At 41.6% G+C, this 25,591-nt stretch overlaps 1 protein-coding gene across 1 annotated transcript in view; it reads left to right on the forward strand.

Moving 5' to 3' along the window:
• The first annotated feature begins 407 nt into the window (after positions 1-407).
• Positions 408-25,591, forward strand: part of GNA13 (G protein subunit alpha 13) — a 38,407-nt gene continuing 13,223 nt past the window's right edge. Inside the window, exon 1 of the mRNA XM_024760691.1 lies at positions 408-635. Within this exon, the coding sequence (XP_024616459.1) occupies positions 411-635 (225 nt within the window). The 5' untranslated portion in view covers positions 408-410. The remainder of the gene's footprint in view (positions 636-25,591) is intronic.

Here is a 25,591-nt window from a genome sequence, read left to right on the forward strand (position 1 = left end):
AAACGTCTCTTTGAGAGACTCACAAAATCTTGCTTGCAGATCTTTCTTCGGAGCCTGGACATCTGGCTATGCAGCATGATTTCTTTTTCCTTTGCTAGTTTTGGTTCTCTTGTGACTGCGTTCTACCCAGGAGTTATTTTATAAATTAGAACGTGTTAAAGTCCTTCAGGAGGAGCACTTGTGTTAATTGTATTTGCTTTTCAAGGCTCTAATTTTATGATTGTGAACAGCTGTTAGTTTTTTTTTTTACACTCTGAGAAGTTACTCCTGTTTGTCTTGACGTTGGTCTCCAGTTTTGGAGGCACCAGGCCTGGAGTACTTAAGAAGTTTAAGGAAATAATACTAGAATCAAATCTCTGAGAATATCTAATGACTCCCATCACACTTTTTTTTTTTTTTTAAACAAAGGTATGAGGGTGCTGGTAGATGCTCGAGAGAAGCTTCACATTCCTTGGGGGGATACCTCAAACCACCTCAATGGAGACAAGCTGATGGCGTTTGATACACGGACCCCCTTGACGGCCCAGGGAATCGTGGAAACTCGAGTTTTTTTACAGTATCTTCCTGCTATAAGAGCATTATGGGCAGACAGTGGTATACAGAATGCCTATGACCGGCGTCGAGAATTTCAATTGGTAAGAGATTTGTTTTTTTTTTTAATGTTGTGATTTTATTTTAACGGCATTTATTAACATCTGATTCTAACACACCTTTTTCACTGACTTCCACAATATAATGTATCTATCCAGAATTTTAGCCTCAGAAACTTGGATTGCTCTATAGATGAACTTTTTAAACTGAGCAAGATAAAAGTAAGGTAAACCCCATAGGTTTGGTGAAGTTGTTATAATTAGTTGGTCATTTTTCCTTTTTGAAAGTAAGATCATAATGATTTTCTCAGGCACTTTCAAATTATTAATTTTTTTCTCCTTTTAGAAGTAATCTCTCAATTCCAGCAACAATATTGATCTTTCTAAAAACTGACCTTTTACTCTTGGATTAAGAGTTCAGTAACCTGATTGTTCAGATGTGCTCTTTATCTTTAGTCTTTAGAGGTATTTATTTCATGATTCAGATTAATTTAATCTGTAAAGAGGTTAAAGTCCTTAATAATGTTTAACAGTCATGCTTCTTGTATATTTGCATGCTGTGTTTTTTTAAGGCTTCTAAGCATGTTTTACGAAATGTTCCTTCTTAAAAAACAAAAGTAATCTGTTATTTTTTATATCTCTGTTTCACATGGGAAGCACCTAGAATTTATTTTATATTTATTATATCTACTTTGTCTTAAACGAGACTCCCGTAAGACTTTGTAGCTATTATACAACATTGAAGAGAAAGTGGAAAAGGATCTGATCTAGGTTAAAGATACAAAAATAATGATTGAAATAGATTTTTTTAATCAAGTGTTTTGTAATTTAATTGTGAATGCTTTGATTGTATTCGGGGTTTTATTTGCCAAAGACCGGAAAGGTCCCAGGAATGATAGCCATCTAGACTGTATGCAGTTTGGAGGGAGTTCAGATCTGAAGTGTTTTACTGTAATGTGATCAAAATAAAGTGACAGTTAAAAGTAAAACTGCTTAGAACGTTGTTTGATGATGTCACTGGCATTAAAGCGATTCTCATTTCTGGGTGTGGCTGCAAAATGATGTGCAGCCAGCAGTCCTTGCTGTTACAGTTTGTACTCAGCAGCAGTCTTGGCAATGAAAAGTTCTAGAAAAGTGTTCACGTTGGCTCTTGATAAAACTGAGACCTGAATCTTTACTTTCTCTGAATTATGGCCCTGGTGTGTAACATACAGCCTAGCACTTGATTATGTGTTGTCTGGTATAGTTCTCTTCTTTAGTGTGTGTATGTTGTCTGTTAATTTATCCATTAATGAGAGACAAGGGCAATCTCACATAATTGTTAAAACTGAGTAGCTGGCAGCATTATATGTTGAAAATTATGAATTAACTTGACAAGTGACCTCCATCCAATTCTCAGACTTGGGGTTAATTTTTGTCTTCCACACACCCCTTCTCATCTCCCTTTACCCTCCCTCCTGCTTTTTTTGGGTTTTTTTTTTTGCGGTACGCGGGCCTCTCACTGCTGTGGCCTCTCCCGTTGTGGAGCACAGGCTCTGGACGTGCAGGCTCAGCGGCCATGGCTCACGGGCCCAGCTGCTCCGCGGCATGTGGGATCCTCCCGGACCGGGGCACGAACCCGTGTCCCCTGCATCGGCAGGTGGACTCTCAACCACTGCGCCACCAGGGAAGCCCCTCCGTCCTGTTTTTAAGTGCTGCTTATTCTCTTCTAAATTCATTTTCTCAACAAACCACACTTTTCACTATGAATTTTCTCAGGATGTTATTCGTCCTTCCAGGTCAGGGAAAAAGCATCCATCTGTAATAGCACACACTACATATTGATTCAGTGAAGAAACAAACGGCTGTGCTGTAAAGTTCTCTGTGGGAAAGTTCCATAAGTCCATTTAATTGAAGTTGGACCTCAGTGACACTTACTGAATTTGAACGTTCACATCTTACAGTCTCATGGCCATCACTGTGGAGAAGGCATTCCTGAGGATTTATTCGCCATTAAGAACGAATGGGTAAAACCACTCAGGCCGAGGACCTCCAGGTTCTTGACTTGAGCCAGCTGATGCTTTCAGAGCAGAGAAGGCCTCACAGGCAAGGAGAGACGAGTTCCAGAAATACTTCTTTTCTGATGAAAGGTAGAGACACAGGGAAAGAGGAGCAGGGAGAGATCTAGTTTTAACTCCTGGAGGACAGGGATTTTTTCCCGTGTGTCTCCTCGGCATTGTTAATGGTATACCTGACACAGGTGGTAGGTGCTCAGTGAGTGCGCTGGATCAGTGGCTCTCAGACTTCAGGATGCTGCGTGGTGCTCGGCGTGCTGTTGACCCTGGGGAGGCACTTTTGCCTACTTCAACTTTTCCTCGGGGTCCTCTTTGGTTCCTTCTCCCGCCCACACACACAAAGCCCCGAGTCCTGTCTTCTCTGCCCCCAAAAGTCTCTTGCATCAGTCCCTCCTTTCCACCTCTCCATGTCCTGGTACCTCCTGCTTGGACTCCCAGGTGATCTTGTCCAGACACGGCCAGGTCTGCTCAGAAAGCTCTGCTTGTTCTCCACAGCTTCTGGAACAGAGTGCAACCTCTCCGTGTGAGTCCGGACTCTAACTGGCTTGCCTAGTAGGATTCCACTGTCATTAGACCACATCACATACCCTATGACCTCTCAAATCCCACGTGCCCTGGGCTTCTGCATCCGTGGCCGTCTTCACAGAGTCCCTCTGCCAGAGTTCTTCAGGCCCGTAGCTGGTTACTAGGTCTCCCCCTTCACTTAGAACAGCGCCAACCAGATTTTAATGTGACTGCATGTGGTCCATGGGCCCCTTGCAGCAGATTCAGCTGGAATCATTGCTTAACCAGAACAGAACAGTTTCCTCAACTCCCTTCCTTGCCTGGGGAGCCTGGGAGGAGCCCCGTGGTTTGTATCTGTGGCAGGCCGTAGGCCGTGGGGTGGGTTTGCTCCGGGGCCACCGTGCCCGACCTCTCTTGCGGGGAGCCTTCCCTGGGCCTCGCGCTGGACGGGGATGCCTTTCCTTAGCCTGCCTGCCTGCCTGCCTGCCTGCGTTTCGACCCCCATCTGGTGCCTCACCTGGTGTTCCAGCTCTTTGGTTTGTGTTTTCATCTCCCTCTAAAGCAGAATCTCCTTTGGTCTGCCTTTTTTTGGTCTTTTTCTCTCATTAACATAGGGCCTGACACATTTCATTTCCTCATTTTTTTTAGACGATCTGAATTACAATATTCTTCTAGAAAAAAAGAAACAGTCCTCATTTTTTTCCTGGGAAACATGAGTGTTTCTGTATGCTAGTTTGTTAATTTTCCAGGAGATGGGAAGTTCTTGTATTACAGAATCAATTTTTCTTTTTTGTTATGTTTAACAATGTAGTATATTCTTGAATCTTGGATAGAAAAAGTAGTCATGGGGGAAATGAGAGGAGTTAGCAGATAAAATAAGAAAAATTAGCCTTTTTGGTTTCAACTAACCCTTGATTATTAAATTTATTAATGCAAATTCAAATGCAAAAAAATGGGGGCAGTTTTTAAGCCTCCCTACGGCTTTTTTGCTTAAGATGAATGACAGCCCTTTAATCAGTTTTGGGGACGAGGGTAGGGTAGTGATATCACAGCTTTGGTTTTTAGTTTTTAGCAGGCTGTTCGTTTGTTAGGAATAACTTTGGGTGCAAACATGAATGTTTTCTTTCCCTAGTTCCCAAAGGCAAACATTTCCTTTTCTGGTTAGTCTCATTGTGGGTAAGCTAAATAGCTTACTGTGGAAAAAGAAAAGTCTAAAGACTCAAGTTGTTGTTACAGCTTATGGTGCCTTTCTCGTTCGTATAAGCTAGCACACTGAGGACAGTATATCCTAAGAAGTGGTCTCTTCTAGGTCTCAATTAAATGTCTGTAATGCTCTGCCTTGGCTGTACATTCACCATAGCCTGCCCCTGTACTGAGGAGATACCCTCTCTTTAGAAAAACTCACGTGACTGTAACTAGGGAATTTGCTAACTTAGAGGACTAAAGAGATGGCTGGGAAGCGATGCAACTGGGGACATGTAGCAGGAGTCACTGCCAGTTAGATTGTTCTGGACTGTGTAACACAGTTGCTTATTCAGGAATGTAAGCAGAACGCATAGACCTGGTTACACAGGACAAGAAGGTGTGTGACTCTGGGAGGAGCACTGCTGCGTCTGTACATACTGTAACGGTGTCGGCGTTAATACAGCTTCCTGTGATGACCGGGCTTTTCTTTGCAATTCCTGCCACTGAAACCATTTTCTTTGTTATCGTGGTCCCTTGGGTTAGACTTAATTTTTCTTACTCAAGTAGTACAGTTTGTGCTTGAGGGTAGTTACACTTCTCCAAGCTGATGAGCTAGTTTTTTCTTTAAGCAGCTCTTCCCTCAGTCTGTGTAACAAAGTACCTACTTAGCCTCACGCAGCGGCCTGCAAAAAGGAGCTGAGCGCTCAGTAGAATAGGAACTTCCCTTTGGGCCGAGGGATTCGCTTCTTTGTTTGCACTGCAGTATGGATTTGAAATACTGTAGAGTTAGAGGCATTTGTTTGTTCTTTAACGCTAGATAGGATTTGCTTTAAAGGGTGAATCACTACTTTCAGTTGTAAACTATTTTCAGTTTTCTGTTGGAGAAGGGTTTTGTCCATTTTCTTTATGAATAAAATCAAAGAAGGACTTTGACTTCAAGTTGCTAAAAACCTCCTGATTCTAGGCTTAGGATGAAATATTCAGCCTATATAACAAGGATTATATGTTACATTAGGAATTGTAGAGTTTTTTACATTTAGGTCTATAGAATTTGGTTTTGGTAAACTTGATCCAGTGTCACAATGGTTTTGTGTTATCCAAGCCTTGGGAACCCAGAGCTGTACTACTGTTTACATTGAGGACAAAGAGGTTGCTTTGGCCTGTGCTTATAGCTTTACTATAACTCGGTGAGATTCTGTGTGTGTGCACGTATGTAACACATATACACGCACACCTAAGTAGATCTCTTGATTTGTTATATCGAGTTGGTGTGTTCATGTTTACATGATTTTATTTTTGGTAGAAACTTGACCAGCTGTGGGATGTCCGAACCCTGGGTGCTGAAGAGGGATTCTAAAATACTGTGCTGCTTTTTTTTTTAATTAATTAATTTATTTATTTATGGCTGCATCAGGCCTTCTTCGTTGCTGCGCACGGGCTTTCTCTAGTTGCGGTGGGCGGGGGCTGCTCTTCATTGCTGTGCACAGGCTTCCGACTACGGTGGCTTCTCTTGTTGCGGAGCACAGGCTCTAGGCACGTGGGCTTTAGTAGGTGTGGCTCGTGGACTGTAGAGCGCAGGCTCAGTAGTTGTGGCGCACAGGCTTAGTTGCTCTGTGGCATGTGGGATCTTCCCAGACCAGGGCTCGAACCTGTGTCCCCTGCATTGGCAGGGGGACTCCCAACCACTGCGCCACCAGGGACCTCCTTGTGCTGCTTTTTATATTACCTTTTATTGCTCTTCTTTACTAGAGTGTGGACCTAACTCAGGAGAGAGACTTGGGAGCTTGCTTTTAAGAAAAGCATAACGGCCCAAGGACTTGGTGCGTTGCACAGTCCCTGTTCGTCTGTCACAGATAAGCAGCAGCGCATCCAGTCTGCCGTATCTTGTCATGTTAACCCCAGACAGGTGCCAGCTTCTCTCTCCAGAAAATCACCTCAAGTGCTGATAATTAATTACATCACTTTTTAATACCTTATGTTTTACAAAAATTGCTTTGTACTTTTCAGAGTACATTAATTATTTCTACCACATACACTATCATTTAATCCTTAAGTAGAAGAAAACAAAGGGAATGTGGGCTGTTGTCCTCATTTCACAGATTAAAAAATTCAGAGACAGAGAGGTTCCTTCAGCTCACAGAGGTAGTCAGCGATGACAGGATAGACCCTGGAGCCTCAGCCTGCTGACTGCCCGTGCACAGAGCCCCATTTTGCAAGCCCTCCAGGGCTCTTTCCTCTTCTGAGCAACACCCTGCACTGATAGTTAACACTCCCCTAGTTAAGTTCCAGCTTACAGATACATAGCACTGCACCGGTACGCACACAGTTGTTTTTAATATTCCGAACTTTCCATAGTTTCCTTGTGCCATTCCTTTTTTACTTTATGAACTCAGATTATAGTTACAATGGTAATGGTAATAATCTTAAATGTAATGGTAAATTTACTAAGTTAGAGAGGTACGGTTTATCCTAACCACCTTGCATTAGGGTGAAGGCTGTTTGAATGTTCACCTCCTTGAAAACTAACTGCTAGTGACCCTCAACTGATGTTTCATCAGTCAACATGGTTTTTCACGTACCCTGAAGCATAGAAGTTTAATGGCAACCAGTTATCTGAAAAGCAGCCATATATTTTTTGTAGGAAAGTGACGTTTTGAAATGGGCACGTATCTGGTATACAGTTGCCCAGATTTGTTCTTGGTTTGGAGGAGATAATCAGAGCGGTCTTCGTTATTCTTATGAATTCCTTTGCAGTGTTTCTCATGTAGTTGTCACATATTTCATTCTGCTTATGAGCATTCCAGATTGTAGTTTGTTGCAAGTTTTTGTTCCAGTTAGAAAGTACCTATTTCTGGAAATTAGCAGTGATTTTTATTTCCTTTTTTGAAAGTATTTTGGTTTTTTTCTAGCTGTATGATACAATTCACTTCAGTCTTTGTTGTGAACATTTTATTTTTTTACGAGATGCCTTTTTTTAAGAGATTTTGTTACATCCACATTAGCAGAGCATTATTAGAATGAGCTGATACGGATCAAGGAAACTGGACTTTAGTGGCCTTGGCTACATTTACCAGTCTCTTTCAGCGATGGTAGTTGTTTGTCTTAATCTTTCAAATTTAATCTCTCTTCTTTTGGCAAAACGAATAAAAAAGATTTTTAAATCACTGCAGTGGGTGAACTTTTTCATACACAACTAGTCTACAATAGAAGCAGAATACTCTAGTAGAATTACCCTTCTCTGATTTATTTTGGTTTTTGGTCTAAGTCATAAGACTTGTATACTTGGTTTTGCTACATGGAACTTTACTTTGTATCTTCCAAACAAATTAGAAAATAACCATGTTCAAATCTATTCATTTATTTTCCATATTGTAAAATATTATTACAAATGGTTTTAACGTGGGGACCTTAAAATGTGATGTGGTTTTCTGCTGTGCTGTGCGAACTAGGTGGCCGGACGGAACTCATGTCGGTTCTGCCTCTCACTGTGTGAGACTGAGCGAGTCCCCCAGGCTCTCTTTCTCTTTCTGCGACTGTGGAATGGGGATGATTCAACTACCTTTGTTAGTCGTCGTAGGGATTACATGAGGTAATTCACGTAAAGCCTTTGACACAGTGCCTGGCACACATTAATCATTTTCTTATCGTTAACCATTAACAGCCCTAGTATATGCCATATCCACAAGCCATAAGTAGTTTCCTACGAGTTAAGAGTGCTGTAAACTTTGATTTGATTAACTCTGTGAACTTGATTTCACGTATAAAAATCCTGACTTGTAAACAGTGCAGAATATGACTTACAGTCTCATTAGACCATTTGGTATCTCTGATGAAGGCAGCACCAGGGAGAGGTTTGAGGTTTTCATTGCTACGTCAGTTCTTGTTTCCTTTCCAGCGTCACTGTGCTTTGTTTCCAGATCGAAAATTCATGATGTGGCTCTTCATTTCTTCATAGTACCTTTTTAACATTTTGTGAAAATGGGGATGATATGTTCTCAACTTTTAACATTAGAAACATTAACCCCAAGCATCCCACCCAGCGCGACGTCCGTTTGAAAGTCTTCTCTCTACTTATTTTATTTTGACTGTTTTTCTCGTACATAAATTACCATACTGACCCAGATTAGCTAATTTTACCTTACCTTTCACTGTATTGACTGTATAGTTTCCATTTCCTTGACAGATATGCAAACTTTTAAAAAATGTTGCTTAATCTGTCTTCCTGACAGCTATAGCAATGTCCGTTCGGAAAGCCCTTTGCTTATGTATTTATTTTAAACAAAAAACATTTTATAAATGACAGGTCTATATCTTTATGGTTAGTCCTTGTATATAGTTGTAAATGATTTTTAAAACACAATTCTAAGGAATCAAATGTAATAATGATAATTAAAATGCTTTGAAAATAAGGCAGTGTATAGATGTATGATAAAACTCACCAGTACTGATCTTTCCCATTTGCACCGTGAGATTTCTAGCCAGAAGTATTTAATGTGGAGAACGTGCTCCTGAGACGCTTCAGATGTGTGGTCTGAATTAGCCAAAGTTGTCTTCCTGCCAGCGGCGTCGTGAGGTCACCGCAGCATGGGCGCAGGTGCTCTGTGACTCTCGCCAAATGTGCCGCTTTCTGTCTTTCCCTCTCCCTGCTCGGTTGTTTCTGGCGCCCTTCCCCCTGCACACATGTATCCTCTTTCCCTTTTTGCCGTTTCCTGTGCCTGTGGCCTGGCAGAGGTGTTGTGTGGACTCAACGTTGAGGAGGGTATTTGGACTTCTTTTCCAACCTAAAAAATTCCTTATATTCATAAAATACTGAATCTTTTTTTTTTTTTAAGATTTCATGTTACTTTTTGTGAGATTTTAGAGCTACTGACCACTTTGTTAAAAAAAAAAAAAACCAACTTTCATTAGCCTAAAAGAATAATGGAGCAAAATAAACAAATTTTAATTTTGCTCCCCTAAAGAAAATGAAATTTTAATTTCTTTTTTTTTTTTTTTTTTTTTTGGGGACGTGGGCCATGTGTTCGCCAAGATCCTCATGGCTTATAAATTTTTATTTTTTTTTTTTTTTTTTTTTTTTTGTGGTACGTGGGCCTCTCACTGCTGTGGCCTCTCCCCTCGCGGAGCACAGGCTCCAGACGCGCAGGCTCAGCGGCCATGGCTCACGGGCCCAGCCGCTCCGCGGCATGTGGGATCTTTCCGGACCGGGGCACGAACCCGTGTCCCCTGCATTGGCAGGCGGACTCTCAACCACTGCGCCACCAGGGAAGCCCCGAAATTTTAATTTTGCCATTTAAAAACAATGTTAGCCAGCAAACAAAACTCTTGTATTGTCACCCCCGTCCCCCAAAATAACCCAGTGTCTTTGGGTTCTTCCAACCAGTGCAGCTACATTTAGCCTGTTAATAGGACATTTCTCTTCTCCCTTCTAGAGAGGTTAAACAAGAAGTGCTGGGATAATGAGTACTGTCATGGGGTTGAGAGACTTTCGCTTTCCTTTTCAATATCCTGGTTACCATTTTTTGATCCCTGGGTAATCTTTTAAAAATTATTTTCCTGTTAGATAGAATGAACTTCCTCAATAGAAATGTATAGAGAGTCTGTCCTCCTATATCATGTGACTTGCATTTAGGCTTCACGCTGTGTAGTGTGGTGGTTTCCATTTATTGATATTAAGTAAAAGAAACACTCATGGAAGCCGCTGGCAGTGAGCAGTGGCTCTAGCTTCTCCAGGTCGCTAGCGACTTGCTCACAAGGGGTTTCCTGGCCAGCTTGGCTCCGCGAGGCCTCACAGCTGAGAGGGTGCACACACACCTGTGCTTCAGACAGGTAAACTTGTCTGCTGTTCAAATGTCCGATGGTCTCTTAAATTCATTTTTAGTGATTTTTTTAAAAACCTAAATAATTAAATGCTTCATATTCACAAAGCTGCAAATACCGTATATCCTAGTTGAAATATGTTTAAAAGAGTGATGTGATTTAGCCTACTGAGTTAAATATTGCAGTACAAATGATTTCCCATTTTTAACTGATACTGACTTGCCACATTTGCAGTAAAACTGCCTTTATTAGCTACAGCTTCAAAAATGGTGGGGACATTGAATCGTCATATAGATTATATACACTTCAACTCTTAGGCTAGGGTAAAGAGAATTATACTTAACTTTTTTCTTGACTTTTTAAACTGTTATGTTATGATCAAATGCTACAATCAGTTTTAAGATGGCCTTACAATCTAGTAAGAAACCAAGGTTCCCATCTCTTGTATTTTGCACATTTGGCCTTAATGTAAGATAGCTTTCTTTTGAAAAAGGTGCTTTATTTTAAAAAAAAATCATTCTGTAGAACCTTATTCTTTTGATAGGAATATATATACATATCCATTTGATATTTTTATATGTAACTGTATTTTATACTATGTGCAGATATTAAGGTTTAGGGCATTACTTCAGAAGTATCCGTTTTTCATCATGATAATGTGAATTCTTTTCTTCTCAAATGTGAAAACTGAAGAGCAAGTGTAAAAGAACAAGAAGGCCTTGGGTAGCACATTTCAGGAGACGTATTCCTCTTTAACAAGAGTTAAGCCTTAGTGAAATCATGGTACCTGGCAGCTTTCAGCAGCTGTTCAGGGACATGTTACCTGCCACCTGTTAATGAGTCAGGTGCTTTTCTGCAGGCTGGGTACTTGCTGGCAAACCACATGAGAGTAATCTTTGTTCTCGTTGATCTTGGATGCAAACAAGTAAATAATCCCACCTGTGATAAATGCTCTGGAGGAGAAGAGGAGGAAGCAACGAGAGGGCAGTCAGAGGAGGTGACACTGAAGTTGAGACCCCAGGGGTGGGAAAGGGTCGGCCAGGCCAGGAGAGGGGAGAGTTGGACAGGCAGAAGGAGCACCACGTGTGCAGGGCCTGCAGCGGGCCAGGGCTCGCCTGAGTGCGGGAATCCGAGGGAAGGAGGAGAGCCTTTGGGCTGTCCTGGGGGCTGAGCAGCCCCAGAGCTGGGAGGCTTCTGCAGAAGGAGCCCTCCTTGTCAGGTGGTCGCCATGGAGATGCATCAGGGACACTTGGTAGGGGAGTCACGGGGCTGCCGATGGATTGACTGAGGGGAGGGAGAAAAGCATGAGTAAAGAGGGACTTGGATTTCTGGTTTGACAACCAGGTGGGCAGTGATGCTTTTTGCTGAAATGAAAAGACCCTGTGAGAAGGAAATTTGAGGGGGAAGAGTACGGCTTTAGTTTGGGTTTATTGGGTTTTGAGCTCTCTGAGACATACAGGAGGAATCAGGTAGACAGTTGGGTATATATGTCTGGAATCTAGAACAGAGCTTCGTGCTAGAGGGAGAAATTTCAGAGCTGTTTGTGTTCAGATGATATTTAAAGTCTTTAGAACGCGTACAGTTACTCAGGGAAAGGGCGTAAAATCAGTTAGGGCTCAGGAAAGAGTCTTAAGGAACCTTCAGACTGTTTGAGACTGTTCAGAGGAGGAGATGCTAGCGGAGATGGCCAGAAAGGTAGAAGACGTTCAGGAACGTGTAATGCCATGGGGGCCGGGAGAGGGTTTTAAAGAAGAATAAATGGTCAGGAGCGCCACGTGCCCCTGAGAGGTCTCGTGAGGTGAAGACGGACGTGTCCGTTGATGCCGGACAGCAGGAAGGTTACTGCTGGCTGGCAGGTGATGCGAGGAAGTGGAGACGTTCTCTTGAAGTCCAGCTTACTCTTCTCATTGCCCTTTTGCAGCGCGTTCAGCCCACCTGACGTACTAGGTTGGGTTTTTTCAAGCCTTTTTAAAGTCTAAGAGTATATTGTATTTATATTAACCAATTTCTTTGAATCTCACTCTCAGAGAAGAGTTAATATCAGTTAATGATAGTGTTAATCTGTTGGGCCAGGCAAACACAAATAATGTTTACTTGAGACCATTGCTTATGCAGTGAGGGCGGTAACTTAGCAGCGCTGCTCCTTCCCTCCTTCAGCAAGCGTGTGCTGAGCATCTGCCCACACCATGTTCTGGGATGAGCAGACCCTGGGACTCAGGAGCTGCCTGGCTGGCCTGCCTTCACGGAGGCTCTCGATCCAGTGAGGAGCGCAAATGATACAATAAACGGTGTAGAGTGCTGCATCGGTAACCTCTCTTCCGAGAGTGTGCAGAATCAGCAAGTGTTCACTGACTGAGAAGAGGCCTAGGAGGGCAGGTAGGCCAGTTCGCTTCGCTTTGTACATAAAACCCAAGTCCATCAAGGTTAAGGTCGTAGCTAGTTTGGGTGTGACAGTCATAATTACTGCTGTGCTTCCCTGTGTCCCTTAATAACACACTTAGCCCCGTAGTGACTTAGAAACAGGAATTGATACTCCAGCACACGTTACAAGCTGTTACCCACATTCATCAACATGTAAAACATTCACAGGCTGCATGTGTCTTTGCTGTCTGACCTGATCGATCGGAGGTGAGGGGTGGCGTGTGGAGCTTCGCTGCCGCCAAGAGTTTGGGGTGATGGCTTGACTGTGAAATCCATCGAAGTCTGGGTTTTCCTGTCACCTGCTGTGTGATCTTAGGCATAGAATTACTTTGTTAATTAACGTGGATTATTGCGTAATGTTTGAGTTGTGGGGATTTCAAGATGCATTGCAGCACATCAGCCCAGAGCAGAGCTTTCCATCTGGTGTCTGTTCACAAGGACTTCTGGGTGTTAAAAAGTGCTTGTATGAGCCCCTCTATTTAGATAGCAGGGGAATTGAAACTATATTTGGGAAGTTATATCTTATGTTGGGAAACTGCACATTCTTTTTTTTTTTTTTTAACAATTGAGGTCATTTCTTTTAGAATTTGAGACATTTCTTTATATGCTGTTGGGATTGTGTATGATTGACCCTTTTCAAAAAAGTATTTTAACTTTGAGGAATTTTTAAGGGTTCAAAACTCTAAGCTTTTTAGTGTTATCATTATGTGAAAACTGAAAAACAGGGAAGTTGTTTTTGTTTTTTGATTTGAAATGGGCTCCAGAATCTAAATTAGCTTTTTTTTTTAAATTGAGATTTTAAAACATGTGTATGCCCATTGTAGAATATCATCTAGTTAGCCACCATACCTCCACACCAAGACATCTGTGTTGACAGTTGGGTGTATTTTCTTCCAGTATTTGAATACAATATTGGCTGTTGAGTTAAACTTTTCTGTAGTTTCTGTACAATTTTCTATCCTGTTCATTTAATGTTGTGCCATTAGCATTTCTTGGAGGAGGTGATTTTTCTCAGAGGACTGATAAGGCATTCTTCTAGAAATGGATGTGCGTTTTTGATTTATATGGAAAATTCTTTCATATATACGTATTTATGAATAGTAGGGTGGTAAATAGTAACATGGAATAAATAATTCGGTAAATCATGCCACGTTGCTGCCGTAGTGAGCGGCACCGTACACCATGTCAGAGCTAGCCCGCCTCTGCGGTGTTCAGCTCCTTCCTCACACTTAAAATGTGTGTCTGATTTTTCAGGGAATAAGATTTTATAAAATGCTGACTGCCACTCTGAAACCTGTATTTTAAAGAAGCGGCTGTAATTCTTATATAGGGTTTTGAAAATAATTGATACTTTAAGATAACAAAGTTGAACAGCATATAAGTGTAAGACATAAACACCTATAAATGCTTATTAGACATATGGCCAAACTCTTTTTTCTGTCTCTTCAGGATGAAGCATTTTAATAAAATAAAGGCCTTCTTTCTTGTGACATCCGTAGTAGATTAAACTGCATTTACCTTTTGTGTTGTGTGTCAGCTGGAATTTGGTGGGACTACAGGAGCACTCTTAGAAAACTAGGACCATTAGCTTTAAATCATTTTGGTGATAAGTCTAATTAGAAAACTTGATATAAAAAGGAATTTATTAATTTGTGAGCGGTGGCAAGAAAACGGCAATTTACGAAATAAAGTGCTAGCTTCCTTCCAGAGACTTCTCGTTACTACTGTGCACTAGTTTGTTTTTACGGCTTAAATGCAAGAAAAATCGGAAACTAACTGTTCAGAGGTATTCTTTCTGAAGTTCTGTTTAGGCTATTGTAAGCTATCTTCGTTTGGAGAGGTATTTAATTTGAAAAATACTTTCAAATGTTTGGATGGTTTTTAACGTAACTGACTAATTTTGGCTCTTTTGGGAGTTGTGAGTGATGTACATAGAAAATGCCAGCAAGAAATTTGGAAGTGCATTCAGTTGGAGTCTACTTAATTTTGACCTATCTACAGAGCAAAAGAAAATAGCTTGTATTTCTTTGAATAGAAGTAAATACTGTCTTTCTCCTTGTGAACCAAAGAACAGGCATGAGTGGTAGTACTTTATGCTTCAGTGATAAAGATGACAGTATCCCCTTATTAAACATGTGCTGCGTGTCACTTCAATACCTTACAATGTTTTTGTCCAGAGAAAAATGAATAGAGAAAGTCATTTAAAAAAAAAAAAAAAAAAGGTAGGTCATCTCAAAGATAAGAAATAGTAAAATGGGTCCTTTGTGAAGACCAGGCAAAACAAGAATGTTGGAAGGGCAGGCGGATGAACGCAGAAGTGAGGCTGTTCGTGGCGAGGGCCTGAGCACCAGGAGAGTCTCATGCCCACCCTGTGTGTGGGCTCGCCAGCCGCTCCATTGTAGTTTATTTTGAAATAAAAACGAAGGAGGAAAAAAGACCCAGAACCCATCCAGTAAGAAGTATTACCTTCTGTCTTTATTACTAGCCACGTCCTTATTGAAATGAGGAGTCTTGATTCATTAACCAGCTTTGACCTCAAATATTTCCATTTTGTACCTTACTTATTTGGCATTTAATTTTTGCTGTAAACCTTATATATAAGTAAATGCTAGATGGAAAGGCTTATATTACACAGAGTCTATTCATAGAATATTTAAAGCCTCCTTATTTAGATGTGGCTTCACCAGGATATTTGCAGGGCTGAAATTACAAGTGTATACAAAATACGAATTATTGATTAAAAAAAAACAACAACCGTACTTCTAGGTCACTTTTAAAGGCAAGTTAATTAGTTTCCTGTTGAATAGATGTTCTCCAAATATATGCATAGTGAAGCCTGCCTAGTGAATATTCAGAGAACATTTCTCCCTGGCTTCGTTTTGGGATTATAAGACTGATGAAAATTAAAGGCATGTTATAGGCATACAGAAACCTTGCTGCGGCGATCAAGGCAGCACCATACGGCAGTTGAGTTCACAGCTGTAACCAGTTTAAAGAGTAAACAGATTTGTAATTTTATGTCTTGATTCCTTTTCCTCTTTGAATATTCCAGACTTGCAAATGGAAGGACTTAAAGTGCATGGCAAGGGTGTGAAGCACTTTAAACCGTTGCATTTGGCTATTTTAGAACACAGACCTCTGTTCTGTAGTTTACTAGTACTTCAGGAAGTGTTTGTTGTTTGTAGTACTTGGCTAGTGGTTGCTTCTCTATATAAAGAGAAACTGGATATTAACTTCGAGTTATGCCATCATTTTCAGAATCACATGTATACTTAGATTTCAAAAGAAGATTTCTCACTGCTTAATTGTCTTGGTAATATAGATTTTCTTTGAATTTTAATATTTCTTATACTCTCAAGAAATACGTTTACTCTTAAAAAACTATTTTAGGTAATGCTAATCTCACAACTAAAAGGGCCTCCACACATAAAAATGGGATGCTTTTTTTTCTTTTTTTGGCTGCATTGGGTCTTCGTTGATGCGCGCGGGCTTTCTCTAGTTGCGGCGAGTGGGGTCTACTCTTCGTTGTGCCGCGCAGGTTTCTCATTGCGGTGGCTTCTCTTGTTGCAGAGCACGGGCTCTAGGTGTGTAGGCTTCTGTAGTTGTGACTAGCGGGCTCTAGAGCGCAGGCTCAGTAGTTGTGGCGCACGGGCTTAGTTGCTCCGCGGCACATGGGATCTTCCCGGACCAGGGCTCGAACCCGTGTCCCCTGCATTGGCAGGTGGATTCTTAACCGCTGTGCCACCAGGGAAGGCCGGGATGCTTTTTAATTCACTTATTTCTTTCTAATTGACTTATTTCTTCACAGTGGATTTTCTGCCATTTATAGACATACCTAATAAGCCTGCAGTTAAATTCCAGACATTTTACAAGATTAAGCAACAGTAGTTCATTTTAGTAGCAAACTGAAATCCACTGCATTACTTATAGTTTGCATTTGATTGAATTCTGTTACCTCTTTTCATTCCACAGTGTAATTTTCACCTGTTTACCAGGTAAAAAGATAGTGCTCCTTATTAAACACTTTGCATTGCTTTATTTACCTGTCATGCAAAGTTTCAGTGTCTGTTGCAGAAGCAGAATCACTTTATAAGATTAATTGAGGTCTTACGTCCATTAGGGCCCTGTTGCTAGAATATAGTGGCAGTTCTCATACTTGTTCTCATTCGTGCGCCTTTTAGCTGCTTAACACTGTTACAGCTGGAGCACCACGTGCATTACTGTTTAACCACAAACATCTCTGGGAGTTCAGCTTTGAAGGCTGTTGGACATTTGAAAACGGGCTCTAGGAATATGGAGAGGAAGGCTGCTAGAACTGTAGTAACACAGGAAATAAAGTGTGTCTGAATCACCAAATCAGTTTTTAAAAAAGAGAAAGAGGCCTTCCCTGGTGGCGCAGTGGTTGGGAGTCCGCCTGCCGATGCAGGGGACGCGGGTTCGTGCCCCGGTCCGGGAAGATCCCACATGCCGCGGAGCGGCTGGGCCCGTGAGCCATGGCCGCTGAACCTGCGCGTCCGGAGCCTCTGCTCCGCAACGGGAGAGGCCACAACGGTGAGAGGCCCGCGTACCGCAAAAAAAAAAAAAGAGAGAGAGAGAGAGAGAGAGAAAGCTACTTCTAGACTTAATTCTGTTGTTTATGTCACAATTCAAATATGTCAAATGGAGGCCTGATGCTCTTCATGTGAGACCTAGTTGAACTCAAGTAAATATTGCTTGAAACCTACTTTTGTAATAAGATGAAGCTAAATAAGTTTCTGATCTGGATTCTTAATATTCGTGACATTTTTACAAAGCTTTTTAAAAAAAACCCAAGCTGATTTGATATAATCAGTATCAAAAGGTAAAATTAATATAAAATCCAGTTTTGAATAAAATCTGCTGTCTGTGCAGATCTGAGCTGATGCTAGAGCCGGCCCCTCAAAACCATGTCTCGTGGGCCTTCGGAAAAGTTTGGTTTGGTGGAATTGTGGTGGGCCTGGGGATCTTTGTCTTTAAGGAGCACGTTAGGTGGTTCTGATGCACTGCCAAGATTAAGGACCGCTTGGCTAGCACAGGAGTCAGAAAACTTTCTGTAAAGGGCTAGGTGGTATGATATTTTAGACGTCACATGCCAAGAGACAAAATCAGTGTAACAGGAGAGAATTCTAGTTTGCACAGATTTTTTTATTGACGCAATTCAGAACATAATAAAGTTGTCTACGGTTTTTTGTAGTATAGGTTTACTAATGAGAAGAATTGGATTCTTTTGGAAGGGGATAACATTTTGCTTAAGTAGGGTTCAGGGTTTTGGTGTTCCCTATTATCACAATCAGGTGCAAATGTTCATCCATTAACGATTTTACACGTTCCACCCTTGGAAGTGTCTTTGCACACAGATGGGTACTGCCAAGTGAGCATTTGGGGGAGTTTTTTGTTTTGTTTTGTTTTTAATTTTTATTTTTTAAATTTATTTATTTTTGGCTATGTTGGGTCTTCGTTGCTGCGCGCAGGCTTTCTCTAGTTGCGGCGAGCGGGGGCTACTCTTCGTTGCAGTGCGCGGGCTTCTCATCGCAGTGGCTTCTCCTGTTGCGGAGCACAGGCTCTAGGTGTGCAGGCTTCAGTAGTTGTGGCCCGTGGGCCCAGTAGTTGTGGCTCGAGGGCTCTAGAGTGCAGGCTCAGTAGTTGTGGCGCACGGGGCTTCGTTGCTCCGTGGCATGTGGGATCTTCCCGGACCAGGGCTCAAACCCATGTCCCCTACATTGGCGGGTGGATTCTTAGCCACTACGCCACCAGGGAAACCCAAGCATTTGGTTTTAATTGAGCATAGACTTTGCTTGTAAGACATTTAGAGAATTCTGTTAGCTTGTTCCTGGTGTTTGCCTCTGGGCATGTCATTTACATTGCAGGTTTACCATTTCCAGTCGTTGCACAGTTAAATAGATTTTGAAGTATGGATTTTTTTTTACACTTGTATTACGGTCTGAAAGATGTTGCCGGAACTGTAGTTTGACTTTAGAAATGTATATCTGCTGCACGTTTGCATGAGAATGGAGGCCTACTGTTTTAACTTGACAGCAAAGAAAGGGTATAAAGCAGTTGGACATTGCTTATGATTCCAGTGACACTAGTTGTCAACATGATTTTACCGCAGTATAAAGTTTGCAAAAAACTGTTTTGCCTGTTAGTTTTGGATTGAATTCATTACGAAATGTAATCAAGTCTTCCCTAAAGCTGATTTTGAAAAGCCATTCAGTGTTCTGCATTAGCGGTTGAAGGTGGTTCTCGTTCGGAAAAAATTCGATTTCATCCATTAGTTCAAAATATCTCAGTAAAACCTTACCTCTGCCAAGACATCGAACTGGTGTAATAGGGCAAACCAGCATATTTAGCTTCTGTTTCTGACAGAAATTCACGAACTGGTGATGGTCAAGTCCACGAGAGTGAACTAAATTCGTCGTTAACAATACTGGTTCAGTAACAATATAGATTTAATGGATTTCCTACAGAGTCCCTGCTGGTGAAGAATACGTGATGTAACCATCTTCACAGTCTTCATAAATTTGTCCTTTTTCTTCTCCACACATTTTTACCACCATCAGTTGTAGTACACATCCCAGTTCAGGTTGTGCTGATTTAGTGTTTGCTCAGCTTCCTTGAAAATACCCTCATCTGTAGTTCTTCCACACAGCCTATTCATACAGGCTTATTCTTCAGTCACTTCACCCTTGGCATTGATCCCTTGAGTACACAACCGCTGAGCAGTCCGTGGCAGTCCTTGCTTGGCTAACAAATGCGAACTCCTTGGAAACTTGTCAGCTATCAGCTGCAGTCTCATTTTCATTTCTTTCCTCTTGTGAAGAAATTCTGTGATGAGCTATTCCATTTAAAATTTTGTAATTTTTCTGACTATTGCTTTTCTGTAGGAGTTGGCATTATTTTGTAGAGTGCTTGTCTGGTAGTATTGATGTCCGTGTGTACTTTTAGCGCAGTTGTGGGGTCATTGCATAATAAACACAGGGCTTTGCCGTCTCATTTGATATCAAAATGATCCACATTCCATTGTGCCTTGAAAGCGCGACACAGAAAGTCCTCTTCTTTTCTGCTTGTTTTGGTGGACGTGCACTAGTAATAATAAAAAACAAAAAGTCGTGGTATTGCACTACTGATGACACTTGAAACATTTTCACGTTATAACTGTGTCCGTGCAGTTCGTGGTGCAGAGTGAAGAGCACCACGCGTGGCCTGTCACGACTGCTCTCCTGGCGGCGGCCAGGAAGCAGCTGTAGACAGTAAGGACATAAACCGATGAGCACGGCTGTGCTCCAATGCGGTGTTATTTATGGACACTGAAATTGGAATTTCATATCATTTTCAGTTGTCATGAAGTAGTCTTTTAATTTTTTTTTTTTTTCCAAACTCCTTAGATGGGCCACACAAACACAGACAGTGGGCTGGGTCTGGCCTACAGGTCATGGTTGGAGGATCCTGGTCTAGAATGTATGAAACACAAGAAGGGGGCGCCCCAGTGACTCCCCCTCTGCCGCAGTGGCATCCGCTCCGCTCCTGTGCTATTCCGGCAGCTCTGGGGCCTGGGCCGTTTCTAAAGCCCCTGTTACAGATTACCAAACTGCTTTCTAGAATATGTATGCCTTGCTTTTAAAATATCTGAAGTTGATCCTTATCTCTATAGACTTTAGAAATCTAAATAAGACTTTGAAGTTAAAATCTCCTCTAGATTGTACCTATATTGTTTAGGTAGAGTTGTCCCCTTCCTGTTGCTATAAAGCTGCCAGTAAATGAGTATATTCTTCTTAAAAAGCAGATAATTTCTTCTTGTGTATTCTTTGGCTATCTAGCTGAAATTCTACATCCTTTTTTTTAAAAATTTATTTATTTATTTTTGGCTGCTTTGGGTCTTTGTTGCTGCGCACGGGCTTTCTCTAGTTGCGGCGAGCGGGGGCTACCCTTCGTTGTGATGCGCGGGCTTCTCATTGCGGTGGCTTCTCTTGTTGCGGAGCACGGGCTCTAGGCGCAAGGGCTTCAGTAGGTGTGGCACACAGGCTCAGTAGTTGTGGTGCACGGGATTAGTTGCTCCACAGCATGTGGGATCTTCCCAGTCCAGGGCTCAAAGCCGTGTCCCCTGCACTGGCAGGCGGATTCTTAACCACTGCGCCACCAGGGCAGCCCCCCCACATCCTTTTAAAGTAGTGCATTCTAAATCCTGTCCTGTATATATTTTAGCCGTGCAGAAGAGGGTGTTGAATAAATCTGTCGCTTGTTTGATAACTGGGCCAATAAACTGCCAGGTATCCCTATAATTACACATTTGTTGAATAGAAGTTATTTTCTAATTCGTGTTCTCAGCTCTTCTGTTACCTTCAAACTCAGGGCCCCTGACCCGTTTTGTCTCTGCAAGCAAAGACGGTCTTTCTAACACATGACTCTTGTAAATGGGGAGGACATTGAAGCCATTCCTAGTTTAGGCTCAGCTCTGTAAAGCTGACACAAATTAATTTCATCTGTCATTTTATTTTATCCTTGCGTTAACTTCACCAGGGTTCCCTGGCTTTGTCAATAGAAGAGCCTGTCTTGCGAGTAGAACCCAGGCCCACTGGCTGCTCTGCCCTTGTTTAGGCAGAACCCAAATATCCACAGGTTAAGGAAATATGGAAACTTTAGGAGTGCCGCGCCACTGTGGACTCTTCAGCCTTGCTTCGGTAACCTAGAAAGTTATCTCAGTATTTCAAACAGAGAAAAAGAACTAAGGGATGACCTAAAACATCTTAAACTTAAAAAGTCGTAAGTGCGAAATGGCTTTTCTTTGGAATTTTATTAAAAATTCCCTTCCGTAACATAAAGCATACTGTGGAGAGTTACAATAGCTCTCAAGTCATAACCAACGAAGAGTGAGTCTTAAACCCGTGGTCTTTCTTGCCTGATACATGAAATTGTTTACTTCTGTGTTAGCCAGGAGACTAAGCAACACAACCTGAATGATGAGTCACAACAAAAGTGACTTTAAGGGTGACAGGCACGTAGATAAAGGAAAGAAGAACTTAAATTTAAATCAATTGTACAAACTGAAATTGTTGCCTAGGGCAGACAGAGCTCTGGTGACTATGCGTTGAACCACGCGACTTCCTCGTTTTACTGACGGTTAAATTGTGGCCCAGACAAGTCTAGAGACTTGCAGATGGCTCAGTGTTAGGGAAAGGACTAGATTTAGTGTTAATATTAGACAACCAGAAGACTTTCGATCACCTCTGAACCGGTTAGGGAAAAGGATTTGAGGGGAATCACCCCCTGGTTATTCACACTTCATTCACCAGACACTTGGGGGGGAGGGAGCCAGGCCGCCAGGTGCCAGGCACTGAGCGAGGTATCCGATTTGCATGAGGGCCTAACGCTCAGACAAAAGGCCAGGGCCGAAGCTCTCGGTTACTGAGAACAGAGATGCCGTTATTCACTTTCTGTGTCCTTCATGGTTCAGATGCAAATAACACACATTTTATATTTTTTAGTTTGGTGGGGGGTTTTTGTTTTTTGAGGTTGTGAAAGATTTCTCTCTCATTCTCTCTCTCTCTCTCTCTTTTTTTTTTTATTTTCCAGTAAAAGGTCTTTAAAGCTACTGTAAGAAATTTCCCTTAGGGCTTCCCTGGTGGCGCAGTGGTTGAGGGTCCGCCGGCCGATCCAGGGGACGCGGGTTCGTGCCCCGGTCCGGGAAGATCCCACATGCCGCGGAGCGGCTGGGCCCGTGAGCCATGGCCGCTGAGCCTGCGCGTCCGGAGCCTGTGCTCCGCATCGGGAGAGGCCACAACAGTGAGAGGCCCGCGTACAGCAAAAAAAAAAAAAGAAATTTCCCTTAAATTACCTAATTCAGAAAAGTATTCATCCTTTTATAGCATGTGTGTGTTCACATATGCACGTGTGCGTTTGCATGCGTGTGTTTAAAACTGTTTTGTTTCAGAACTTCATCTCTCAACAGTAAGAGTTACCACCACGTGCATTAAAAGATGATTAAGATTCTTATGTCTCCCACTTTCAGTTTCCTCACTAATGCAAGGATTAGTAGTATCACCTATGATGTAAATAGCTTTTTTTTGAGGAGTTATTTTAAACCAACATGTGTTTTTCTTAGGAATAATATTTTAAAGCATTTATAATCCTTGAGTCCTGGCCGGGTGATGGGGCAGAAGGCAAAGGGGGCTTTATTTAGGACTTAAAATATTAGGGATAATCCACGCATTTAAATGTGTGAAATGTATTAAAATGTTTTTATTTAGATTTTATACAGTCTCAGGTGCACAAAGGACTTTGTAAATTACACTGATGAAACTTTCTTCAGTAGAAGCTGAAACTTAGTAACAGGAGCACGTGCATATTTGTGTTATATATTATTTGATTTTGGTGAGATGATGAATTCCTAATAAACAAAGGTATGTAATAATTTGAACCCCAAAGATCTAAGTTTCCCTCTTAGGGAATGCAGTTAAATCAGGAAGCTTCAGTGAAAAGAACTTTCTAAATACTTTTTTATATTTGTATTGTAATACCAAGAGAAGAACAAATAGGGATGATTTTTTCCTTTTTTACTTTTTTGAAAAGAGAATATAGTCACTCACAGAAGTGCAAAGTTACCTTGTCCATATTTTAAATAGCGAAAATCAAAGCATATGTAATGCAGAACTATTCTTATCATAAATCCCCGAGTCCACATTTATTAATGGCATTAAACATTTTTTGGATTACAGATAGATAATATAATGCATGTACTGTTTATTACGTAATCTCCACACTTCTTTTGTTTTTCTATTTATTTACTTATTATTACTTTTTATTATAATTTTTTGGCTGCATCGGGTCTTACGTTGCGGTGCGCGGGCTCTTCGTTGTAGTGCGCGGGCTTCTCTCTAGCTGTGCTGCACAGGCTCCATGGCGCCTGGGCTCTGTATCTGTGGTGCATGGGTTCCAGGGTGCGTGGGCCCTGTAGTTTGCGGCACACAGGCTCTAGTTGAAGCACGCGAGCTCAGTAGTTCTGGCACGCGGGCTTAGTTGCCCCGCGGCATGTGGGATCTTAGTTCCCCGCGTCCCCTGCATTCATTGCAAGGCGGACTCTTTACCACTGGACCAGCAGAGAAGTCCCTCCACACTTCTTTTGCAGCAAAACGTTTGAACAGTTTCACCAAGTGGGAGAAATAAAGACTATATAAAGAGCCTCAGCCACCTGAGGTCAGGTTTTGCTGCCAAGTGAGTGTAGGGGTGAGCATACAAGCAGCGTGTGGGTCGGGTAAGGGGTTGCGGAGCTTAGCTTTGTCAGCCCCTGCTTTAATTTAGCTCTTAATGGCATACATATTTCACATGTAGCGATTATATCGAAATAATTGTTACCTGATGACTTACACGATGTTGTTACGTTAGTGTGCCAAAACGTATTAACTCATTCCCGTAAAAGTGGAAAAGTAAACTTCCGGATCCTGCTATTATAGGCAGCATCAAGTAAAATATCGTTTTGTTTGTGTCGTTTTATGTTCAGTAGATTCCTTAGAATGTGCAAAAGTTCATTAAAAGCTTTATGAAGTGTACTACTTGTAACTCTCTAAAAAGTTTGTGAATTTGCAAGGTCGCCAGAATGAGTATACCAATTTCCCGATACCCTCAGAAATGATGGGTTCGGCGTAAGCATTTAGTTCTTAAAGGGGGGAAAGAGGCTTGCTGCTTTCGATAACATGTTCATCTTAGGGTTACTTTAACCTTCGTTTATCTGACCATTAGTTAAACAGCAACATTAATTGAAGTAGAGTTTTGTGTAGTTGAACCTTTATCGTCAGTGTGGACATGGAGCGTGTTCTTTTCTCTTTTACACAGAGCTCCTTTGCTCTGGGGTCCCTAAAGTGATGAGCAGCAGCAGTGTGGGGCCGCTGGGAGGCTGCTTTCTAGCTTAGTACAGAAGCATCTGTAGGACACTCTCCTGTGATCTTGGCTTATTTTTCGTCCTCATAGTTTCACTATTCATCTACTCAGTGTTGTAACTGTCGTGTAGGAGAGAATCAGTAGGACCTGTGTGTCAGTGAGTAGTAGGCGTATTAAAAATGTTGGATCTCTTTGCCTTTAGTGATTCTTCTGAGATCACTAAGAATGTAATTCAAGAGCGCATAAAGCTGTTTACACAACATTATTTTTAAAATATTAAAACCTTATTTAAGAGGTGGAAATAACTCAAATATCCAACATTAGATTAGCGGTTTTAGTTAACTTTTTAGCATATAAATACTGGGAATTATTTTGACCATTAAAATGTACTTACAGTTACGTAAGTGAAAAATAAGGATGCAGATTTGTCTATATTATTTCAACAGTGTTAAATATACAAAAAGTGATTGGAAGGCAATCTCTTTGAGCGTTAACTGTAGTTGTTTCTGAGCGATGGAATTAATGATTATTGCCTCTTTCCTTCTTTGTTCCTTTTTCTAATTTTCAAGTTTTCCACAGTGAATTTTACTAATTCTAAAATCAGGGAAAGTCAATTAATGCAACATGTAACACCAGTCAAAAAACACCTTTTGGGGGCTTCCCTGGTGGCACAGTGCTTGGGAGTCCGCCTGCGGATGCAGGGGACACGGGTTCGTGCCCCGGTCCGGGAGGATCCTACATGCTGCGGGGCAGGTGGGCCCGTGAGCCATGGCCGCGGAGCCTGTGCATCCGGAGCCTGTGCTCCGCAACGGGAGAGGCCACAGCAGTGAGAGGCCCGCGTACCGCAAAAAAAAACCAAAACCAAAACAAAAAAACACCTTTTTGAAATGTTTTAAATTTCATTTAAGGTATTTAACATTATGTAAGTATTCAATATGCACATTACTGAAAGGGTAGCAGTTCTGTAAGTCTTACTCATACAGAAACAGAGTGACTACCTTTTATCACATTTGTCCAAGAGACTCTACCGTGTATACTTCAGTGTAACAGGATTGGTAATATTCGTTTGAATTTTACTTTTTAAAGTACTTTAAATATATAGCCTCATTTGGGTTGTACAGACAACTCAAT

The sequence above is a fragment of the Neophocaena asiaeorientalis genome, unplaced genomic scaffold (assembly GCF_003031525.2).
Source record: "Neophocaena asiaeorientalis asiaeorientalis breed wild unplaced genomic scaffold, Neophocaena_asiaeorientalis_V1.1 scaffold30, whole genome shotgun sequence".
Lineage (NCBI taxonomy): Eukaryota > Metazoa > Chordata > Mammalia > Artiodactyla > Phocoenidae > Neophocaena > Neophocaena asiaeorientalis.